At 38.8% G+C, this 10,517-nt stretch overlaps 1 protein-coding gene across 1 annotated transcript in view; it reads left to right on the forward strand.

Moving 5' to 3' along the window:
* The first annotated feature begins 702 nt into the window (after positions 1-702).
* The window catches only part of LOC117945460 (myosin heavy chain, non-muscle-like), a 12,426-nt gene continuing 2,611 nt past the window's right edge, over positions 703-10,517 (forward strand). The window contains exons 1-11 of the mRNA XM_034872944.1: positions 703-1,185; positions 1,630-1,694; positions 1,908-2,075; positions 3,144-3,248; positions 4,646-4,768; positions 5,465-5,620; positions 5,707-5,743; positions 7,473-7,573; positions 8,138-8,298; positions 9,025-9,184; positions 9,814-9,939. Of these exons, the coding sequence (XP_034728835.1) occupies positions 1,122-1,185; positions 1,630-1,694; positions 1,908-2,075; positions 3,144-3,248; positions 4,646-4,768; positions 5,465-5,620; positions 5,707-5,743; positions 7,473-7,573; positions 8,138-8,298; positions 9,025-9,184; positions 9,814-9,939 (1,266 nt within the window). The 5' untranslated portion in view covers positions 703-1,121. The remainder of the gene's footprint in view (positions 1,186-1,629; positions 1,695-1,907; positions 2,076-3,143; positions 3,249-4,645; positions 4,769-5,464; positions 5,621-5,706; positions 5,744-7,472; positions 7,574-8,137; positions 8,299-9,024; positions 9,185-9,813; positions 9,940-10,517) is intronic.

Raw genomic sequence — 10,517 nt, forward strand, 5'->3', positions numbered from 1 at the left:
TGGTGTAGGGACCAGGGACCCAAAGTTAAATTAATGTTGCGGGATAAACTAAGACCACTGAAATTCTAAAGAATAAGAACCATTGAGTTACATAAATTATATTCTTTTAACCTTTGTGCCAAGGCTCAGTAATGTTTGGCCCTCATCTTCTGTGCCCCACTTACTGTATTTACTTTTTGGGGAAAATAAAGACTATTTGTTCATTTAATAAAACATCAAATTAATTATTTACAGTTACATTTAGAGATGCACAGAGGTTAAAGATGCACAATAGTGGCCCAACGTTGCAGTATTGTATATATAGCTTGTGAAACCAGTCAAAAGCGTGTGTCTCACGGCCAATGCGTGAGAGTTGGCAGCCCTGTGTTCAGCGTTGATCAGAAGATGGAAATCATAAAAAAAACAAAAACGTTTTAGCTACTTTAACGTTTTAGTTATCTCAAAACGCCATTTAGCTAACAGCCTTTGTTGTGTTTGATGCTAACTTGTAGCTAGCGGGGAACCAACTTCGTTAAGTAGGTCCATTTTTACTCGGTTGACGTTCCAGAAGTTTCTCGTTAGCATTTTATTGGCTACTTGTCGCAAAGTGACGCATGCGTGACTCAAATCTGCACTCGATTTACATCGGGGAGTGACAGCATTCGACAGTGTTTGTGTTGCTGCTGTTTACATTCCTCATGATGCAAATTCAAAAAATGCACCACAGGAATGCACTGCGGTTTCTGTTTTGTAGCATCCAGGGACCGCATTTGTTGCCAATAAATTAACTTTGAACCCTGAAACGAGTCAGACAGTATTTTTAACTAACTCAGGCTATGGCTAGCTTATTTAGCTAGCATTAGGGCTTATCAAGTTTGCCAGTGAGCGTTGTCATGGGGAAGGGAATGGGAAAGTCAAGGACTTTGAATTACAATGGTTAGCTACATTTATCATTGTACCTGCAGTTTTTCTCCATTGTATACATACAAAAAAATTAAACAACTGAATTCTAAAATGCTTTATTGTTTTTATTCAAATAGAAATTCTATATCAACCAAGACTGAAAACTTTATTTTAAGGATTGACACACGAAGTAAGCGTGCAGGTAACAGCTAGCTTGAATATCTGGTTAAAAAATAAAAATGGATTATGATTCCACTACAAAAATGGAAGATTCAAGGACTCTGCGTCGAATCAAAACCTCAGGTATTTAAAAAGTTAGTTAGCATAGCTAACCAACCACCACCTTTTTTTAAAGAAGGAAACTTCACTATGAAATAAATTGATGAAAATGGGAGTCAAAGCGTTATACTTGGCTAGCTAGTTAACATACTGTAAATAAGTCTCCCTTGAAACAATCTACTGTAGCTGTATTTAGTCCGAGGTATTCTGGCTAACTGAACTTATACTGTTTATAACCCTATGGGTGAGCTAAACTTAAGCTATGTGCATATGTTAAATTACAAAAATGACATGTTAATGTAGCTAATGTTTCTTATGTAAGTCATTGCAGAAAAGTGTTAACATATAAAACTATTCATTTCAAGGAGCGATAGAAAGTCTTGCTGGCTGGGAAGTCGTGGGAATACTTTAAGGCTTAACTTGTTTTATGGAAAAAAATAAATTAATCAAATCCATATTCATTTCCAGAAGAAGAGGTGAAAGCAGAGCATGGTGCAGCGAAGCCATTGATCAAGCCAGGACTACCTATGGAGGTAAAATTTGCTTTGCTGAAGTGCCCTTTAGCAAGAGTTAAAGATGCAGTAAGCAACACTATGTAAAGATTGTTGTCCACCACAATTAACATAGCTTACTGCACCATTAAACCATACTAGCATCATGTTAGACCTCCAGGTTCACTTTGACTTTTCATTACTAAAGAAGAGCTTTAGATTGGTGAAAATCTCTTTTCTTTTCCTGTTATTCAGAAAAAAGTTGAACAAGAAAAGCGGAGGAGACATGTCCTGATCAATGAGCACAACAGGCTGTTGTTTGCTGTAAAGGAAAAAGAGACCAAGCTGAAAGAGCTGCAGGAGTCAATGAAATTAAAGAACCTTGAACTGACAAATTGCAACAGTGAAGACACATGTAAGCAGGTATGTGTGCACCCAGGACATTGCCAGACAGTCTGGCAGACTCTGCTATAGTCACCACCCCCCAAAAAACCCTGCATGGGAAAACACTTAAAACTACATTCTGTGGCCGGGTTAGCTCAGTTGGTAGAGCAGGCGCACATGTGTAGAGGTATACTTCTTCAACTTCGGGTCAAATTGACCCGCTTTCCTATATCACTGTTCTTGATTCCACATAACGCTCTCTGGCAAGTACAAATTACTACTTTCTTTCTACTTTCATTAATCTTATTCAATTTCATAGCATTTGAAAAAAACTGAAGTGGTTTTGAAATAGTACATTTTGACATATTCCAGTTTGTGATTATCCATCAACATACATTCCTTTAATTTTAGTCTACATTATTCCTAATTACTGCTTTTCTAACTCAAACGTTCCCATAAATGAGGTTCACTGACCATAAATTCCAGAAATAACTGTTAAACAAAGGTTAAAAAGTTAGGGTTATGTATTGTTAAACATAAAAAAAGTTGCAAACATTAAAAAAAAGGGTCAAAAGTCTCGAAAAAATTACAAAAACATAACAAAAACTTAAATACGTTGTTTTAAAAGCCTCAACAAAAGGGTTGATTTTCAGTTTTGACGGGAAGACAACACGAGGGTTAATGTAAAATCGTTGATTAGAGTAGCTTTTTCTCAACATGTGTCCTGAGGACTCCCATAATGAACGCTTATCGCCTGTCGGTGTGTATCCTCTCCAGCCCTGGCACCCCCCAGGCTCCAGTTACTGTCATCTGTGGCTCAGGCTAAACGTGTGAGAGGTTCAGTTCAGCTCTGTACAAGCTTACTGACCACACTAATGTAGTGCCAGTGCTAATACATGTACCAATGATATACTGGATATCAGTTTAAATAACAGACATTTTAAAGTACACAGAGCTAAATATACAGTAAATAATCTTTTTGACATCTCTAGAACTATTGACCACCTGTGTGTCTAAAGAATCTAATATCTGGCTAAATTAATTACCATTTCAACATATGTTCTGTTATCCTACCATACCATTGATCAGTATCACTTGTAATGGCAGCGTATACGCCAGCTGGAGAACAACTTGGACAAGATGAAGATGAAGACCTCGGAGGCTAGAGAAATCCAAAAGGCCTATCAACACATCCTTGTGCACCTGCAGCAGGTGAGCTGTGCTGTTTTATACTAACTACGTATCAATACAGATACTCTATCAATTCATGCTGACAAGAGGGACATGTTAGGTAAGAACTTAGCATCATTTTCCCTTTTAGTAACAATAGGGAAAAAATGAGTCTGCGAGTTGTATTGCTGTATCAAGACAAAATGCATTGGAGCTAACAGGAATACATCCATTAAAAACTATAACTAAGTAGTGTAAAGCAAGATTGAAGTAAAAATAAATATAATCACTCCTACTTAAAAAAAAAAATATTTAAAGTTTGGATGAATTAGCAGCTGCTGCTTTACTGAAAACACATCGGACTCTACATTTATGCATAATTGACATACTGGTATTTTGCTACCAGTTCTTCTACCCCTCTGTTCTGTTGGGGTCCATAAGGTTAGAGAGGACATGGACCACATGGCTTCGTGTTGTTACGTCATCAAGGCACAGAGGCTTTCATTGGCTAGCCTCTGTGTGTTCATGCCAAACATGGTTGTCGATGTCCGTGTAAAGTAGTCAATGAAATCACTGATTGTTGCCTTTCTTTAAATGGTTGTTCATTTCTTTTATGTTTAATTTATGTTTATTCTTGTGTTTTATCTGTTTTATTTTGTATCAGATTTCATGTAAAGCACTTTGAATTGCCCTGTAGCTGAAATGTGTTATACAAATAAAACTGCCTCGCAAAATCAAATCAACAATATTATTTAAACAAAATCGATATAAAAAAGTCGTGTGAATAAATTGTGTCAAATATCTACAAGAGACGAGCACATTTACGCAGCGGGGGCGGCTTTTTCGAAGACTTTTCAATGAGAGTCCAGCGTGTCTGTGTACTTGTGGTTATTTACAGCAGCAGCCTGTAGAATAACGTTAGCATTGTGTTGACTTTAGCTAACAGGAGCTAACAAGCTAAGAGATGCAGGGGCTATGTGATTGGCTGGAAGACAAGGGGGCGGTGACAACAAATTAAAGAAACGGTTACATGACGTAAAAGCTTCATTTGGAGTATTGCCGATATTAACCTTTTGAAATAAGAAATGCATATGAAAAAATAAAAAAAACTTAATACAATACAATAACAACAAACCCTTAATAAACTAATGATGCCGTTTAATTCAATTATATTGAAAGAATTTGAATCATTTCAATGTTTTATATGATTGAGTCATATGGTCATTGATTTCCTGTCTTTTATTTATTTAATTTTGCACACTATGGGTCTCCATAAAACCAAACTCCAACAATTTCATGCTTCCTTCCTGAGGAAACCAGAGATGTAAAAGGAAAGTTTGAGCCATGGACTAATGTGAACTAGCATTAGCCCATTAGCACAGCATGAGTAGAGGCAGTATTGAGCCAGAAGCTGAGGTTTGGTGTCTGTTTGTGTTCAGGAGGTGTGTGGGGTGTATAAGCTGCTGGAGCAGAAGCAGCATGCGGTGGCCGTTGGCCAGGCCGAGGTGGAGCAAGCAGCCCGACACTTCCAGTCAGCCGCCACGGCTGCAGACTGCACTCTGGTAAGACTGTCTGCTGCTCCACTCTCTGCTGCCTGGGAAACACTTTCTCTTCATTGCATCTTTCTATGAAGTATGTTGCATGGAATTGAATTTGACTCATCATAGATTTCCGTTTCAGCCTCATCACCGAGTCCACTCTATTATCTGAAATGGGAGTTGTTGGCCTTAATATGTATTAGAAAGATAGAATAGCACACTGCAGAGAGAAGAGAAACCATACTCTGTTAACATGGGGCACCAGTGATTCCAGTCTTACTGTAGGCTCCTCCTTTGCTGTTACAACTTGAAAAACATGTCATTTCATTTAAATAATCAGACAGTGTTTTGGCAAGCGACTTACTACGCCTACGCCAGATGTGAGTGACTGACAGCAGTTTACGTGCAAATGAAGATTTCTAAGATCTCCACTCTGGCTGGAGTTTTTAGAAAGAATTGTTTGCAGAGGCGAATCCTCCATTTGCGTTTAAACGAAGGACAAAAACAAAGTGAAATGTCTCAGTTTTTCAAAATAACATATATGTGTAAATGGGATATGAAGAGACAACCAACTCAAAACCGAATTAAAGAAGCAAGTGTTTTTTTGTGTTTTTTGTGTTGAAACCTCTGCCCCGGACCTAAAACCAATTCTCACAGCTGCCTTGGTTCTTGTAAAGACTAATGTAATGGTCTTTGTGTTTTTCTTTCCCTTCCCATCAGGGCATGATGGTTCAGATGGAGTATGAGACAGCGGAAATGAAAAGAGAAATGGATATCGAGCTGTGTGAACTGAGTGCAGAAGAAAAGGAGCTGACAAGGCAAATAGAAACCCTGGGTCTCCTGAGCCCCGCAGTGGCCAGCAAGCTCAAAGAGCAGGTAACAATGGGAAAGTTACATCCATCCATTTGCAAATAACTGATTATGGTTCATTTATTGTTGTCATATTTCCTTTTCACATGCAGGAAATTGAAGAAGAAGCACTCTCAAGTCCTGTCACAGGTATTGCAACAGAGCACTGGTTGAATGTGACTGACTGTCCTGACACACCATCTTTATTATCAACCAGATGTTTTCATTCAGTTGGAACAAATCGATCACTCTACACTTCTCTAGCCACTACACGTTCATTAGATACGGATCAAATTAGCATGGGTGATAAATAGGATGAAAATCACCAAAATAAGAGCCTTTACTAATTTATTCATCATATCAGTTTTCAGGTCAAATAGAACCAGAATCCCATAAGATTTAGATCCGAACAATATGTTTCCGTATTAATATAACATCACATTTTTATCGATGTTCCGTTTATTTGGTTTTATTTCCACGTTTGACCATTCACAGGAACTCTTGTTGCACAGTTTCAGTATCCAGCTGTTTTTTTATGTGAAGCAGTGTATAACTCTGGACCCAGGTTTATCGCCTTTCTCCCGACACACAACGTAACAACCAAAGCTATCAAATATGACTAAAACATGTTTCACAGAAAAAGGCAGAACATGTGACCAATTATATGTTACCTGAGGTATGCTGTATTCTGTAGTATATATTTATAATCTAACACTTGATAGGACTGTCAAATGAAAAGTGTATATACTGTATCGTGTGCTATGGATAACGTTCAGAGGTGTACCGTTTTTTAAAGATAGAACAATGTGACAGTAAATCCTATTTCTGTGATTATTGATTTGATCTTCCACAGTAATATTCACATAGGTTCTTTCTCATTGGTAGAGTTCTGAGTCACTGAGTTCAGGATTAAAGAGTGATGCTCACTGAGCTAAAGCAGTGCCAATGACTGATTGTTACTGCTGTAGCTGCTCCAGATGTTATACCTGTCTTTTTAACTTAAAACCACTCTTCAAATGTATAGTGTCTATAGAAAATCATCACACCTGGTAAAAATTTACTTTTGGTCACATTACACCCTGGAAATAAAAAGAAATTAAATCTATTTCCAGATGTATTTACACATTAAAACGCTCAACATCAAAGTGAAAATAACATTTTAAAACATTCTGAACAATTATTCAAATGTAATTAGTAAAATACCTGGTTTGGATAAGTGAACGGCCTCTTAGAGTAATCATTATAAACTTTGTCAGGTACAACAGATACCTCCAGATCACAAACCACGTAACACCATGCTAATTGCCGCCCACCTGTCATCATTTGTAGTGTTTTGATTACTTCCTAATACAACCAGCTGTTCCATGAGGATTCCATTACTAGTAGTGCAAGGCTTTGCAAAGAATACACCATGGTCGGAAAAGTGCTTTGAAATTTGACTGAATTATTCTGCAAGGAAGAATTCTCCAATCTAGGCGCGCAAGGCTAATAGAGACATATCCAAACAGACTGATAGTGCTAACTAAAGCTAAAAGAGGCTCTACCAAGTATTAAATCATGGGACTGATGACTTTTCCAACTCTGTTATTCTAGTTTTATTTTCTTATTATGTTTCAGAACTATTGCCTTTGTATTTAACTTGAATGTTGTTAAGGAGAATGTCTAAATAAAGCTGGAACATTTATTTTAATTTTTAATGGATTTTGATTTCCGGCTGTATGACAAAAAAGGGACTATTTCAAAGGGTTGCGATGATTTTGACTATAGGCACTGTACTATGAAAATACATGAAACTACTTGTCCACCAATGTAACAGAGCAGTATCTTTCCTGTGATCAGTAACCATTATAATAACCATAGTGCTGCGTGTTCTCTGCAGAGCATCCTGGTTTTGACATCTACGGAGCATCACAGCTTGAAAAGGAGCTGGTGGAGGAGATGGAGGCCCTGAGGGAGGCGCTGGGCTGCGCCGACGTGCAGGTACCTACTCCTCCCCACACGCTCACCCCAACACACACACAGTTCCAAACATCTCTTAAGCTTCAGCCAGCCAAAAAGTTGTTATCCCTTTTTTCAACAGTTTTTTCAAAGTTTGTCATTTTTTTACACTACGTAACACACACTTATTAACTTTAGTCTTACAGTTATTTTTGGATTTATGGTCAATAAACCTCCTTTATAGGGCATTATACCTAATGTTTGAGTTAGAAAAGCAGAAATTAGGAATTATTTAGACTAAAATTAAAGGAATGGATGTTAATGGATAATCATAGACTGGAATATGTCAACTTTAATTAATACTATTTAGAAACCACTTTAATTATTTTCTCCAAATGCTATAAAATTAAGAGATACCCCTAATGAATGAAAGTAGAGATTTGTACTTGCCAAAGAGCGTTGTGTGGAATCACTCATGTTATTTTGGCTAATTACAATTGGGTAGTTAAAAACAACATTGATGTAGGACAACGGGTCAATTTGACCCGAGGACAACATGAGGATTAAACCACTGTTGTCTGGCTGAATTCTCTGGTGTGTTCATAGGAACTAGTTAACAAGTTGGAGTCCCAGCGAGCCATCAGGCAGCAACTCCTCACCGACGTCAGCCTAAACGAGGAGCTGGCCCAGCAGGAGGCCCACGCCCTGGCCCATCTGGAGCTCCAGTACACCCAGCTCAGGTTCAGTGCCCAACCTGCAGCCACAAGGTACTGCTGCTGAACTCCACATTAATCCAGACATCACATGGTAGTCCTCAGGATCATATTCAGTCACCAACACCCTAACCCTTACGCTCTAATTTGGCACACCACATTTCATTCAAATACAATATCATTTACATTGAGCTGAAACAATTCCTATACATTTCAAAAATAATTTGGTCCTGGAATAATTGTTATAATGTTGCAGTGGTTTGGAAAATAGAGGCTGTTGTAACAGACATGTAACAGACATGTAGCATGTAACAAAGACATGTAACAGAGGTACGGCTGGTAGTTGAACAAGGGAAAGTTGGCAAGTTTTATGGACATGGAGCAACCAAGTTATGATGACGCACTTAGTGCCTAATGCTTGAAAAGTGCTATATACATGAAATTATTATTATGATTATTTGATAGTTTGAAAGCATCTGGGTGCTGGCAGCTCTAATAGGCCGTTTGTGTCTTCTGTCAATGGGAACAACGTGATTGGCCGGCGGTGGGCGTGTTTTCACTAACCCCTCTCGCTTCCCCACGGACTGTTCTCAGCGTGTGTTGTTGCGCAGTGACATATCAGAATCCCATCTGCACTCATCACTCCATCTTAGAAACAGCTGGGACACTGTGTACTGAGGAGAAGAAGCAGCCAATGACAGTGGGGTCATACAGTGCGCAGGGAGACATGTAACTGCCATGTTTGACCCAGCTTGAAGAACTCCATTTGTGTTTTTTAAGGTTGGATGAGCAGAAAGGAGCGATGCTGGCGAAGCTGAACGAGGAAATGCTCCGTGTTGAATGCTTGCGGGCTTGGCTGAAGCAGTACCAGGACACGATGGACGCTATTGAGTGTGGGGTCAACAACCTCTACTTCAGGATGAGCTGCGTTGCCGTGGAGGTCTGGACCAGGACAGTCTTTTTGTTCACTTTCAAGGATACATTTTCTATCTTTATACAGTGCTGCTCGCATGTGATCCCTGAAAGAGTTCCAGCATGGAGCCACTGCGCTGTTAAAATTCAGCCAGAAAAAACTCCTCCCTTTCCTTTGTGCATTGCATTGTGGGTGAATAATGTCCATCGACAGTACACTCAAAACAATCCACAGTATTTAGACTTCTCTTTATCAATCCTTTTGGGATGACTCACGCAAAGAAATTGAAATTTCCAGCACCAGTTTTTAGCGAGAAGAATACAGTATGGAGAGAAAAAGAGGAAGACAGTATAAAGATAACAGTAATAACAGTATAAATTATGATAATAACAATTATCTATGCTGACATCAGCATGCTAATATCTTCACAATGACAACGCTAACACACTGATGTTTAGCAGGTATAATTATTAAGATAACATTAGCTAATTAGCACATAGCCAAACCAAAGTGTTATTGGACACATTAACATGTTGACCTGATGATGGTGCCAGAGGAAGAGTCCCAACGGACTGCCAGTTCTCCTGAGATGATATTGTCTTCCCTGATCTTTATATCTTGCCTTGCTAGCTGATCCTTGTTTGTCCCACTGGCAGGGCTTGCCCACAGCTTCCTGTACTGAGAGCATGGACAAACTGAGGGACATCAGCGCCCGTCTTCCAACACTACTGCACAGAGCATCCAAGCACCAGCCTGAGATCAGCGACCTGGACCAAGAGAGGGTGCTACACTTCTCTCGTTCATCTTATCGGCTTAACGTGCTGTGTCTGACATTTTCTGCTGAAATTATTATTATCATTTTCCATCAGCTGATCCTTTAACAATAATCCTGATTTAATAGTTGAAGTATGCAAGAATCTCATTTTACACATCTTTAAAGTGGATTGTTTCCAAAATGTTCCACTTATTCATCTAACTGTTGTTGACTGTGTTGGAAAAGGATACTTTAAAAATGTATTCCGTTACAGAATACAAAATACATGCCCAAAAATGTAATTTGTAACATATTCCGTTACATTATTCAATCTGAGTAACGTATTTGGAATACTTGGATAACTTTGAATTGTATTTTCTATATAAGTGTAGGAATACAGCCTTCAGACACTGCTTACTAAACTATTCTGGTGTGTTCTTCTGTTCCAACTGGCAAACATCTCCTCACTATCTGCTAGCTGCCTGTCCCCAGAACACACTGTAAAAAAAACTCTCCCCACTAATTGCTAGCAGCCTGTCCCCAGAACACACTGTAAAAAAACCTCTCCCCACTATCTGCGAGCAGCCTGTCCCCAGAACACACTGT

Source organism: Etheostoma cragini, chromosome 5, assembly GCF_013103735.1.
Source record: "Etheostoma cragini isolate CJK2018 chromosome 5, CSU_Ecrag_1.0, whole genome shotgun sequence".
Lineage (NCBI taxonomy): Eukaryota > Metazoa > Chordata > Actinopteri > Perciformes > Percidae > Etheostoma > Etheostoma cragini.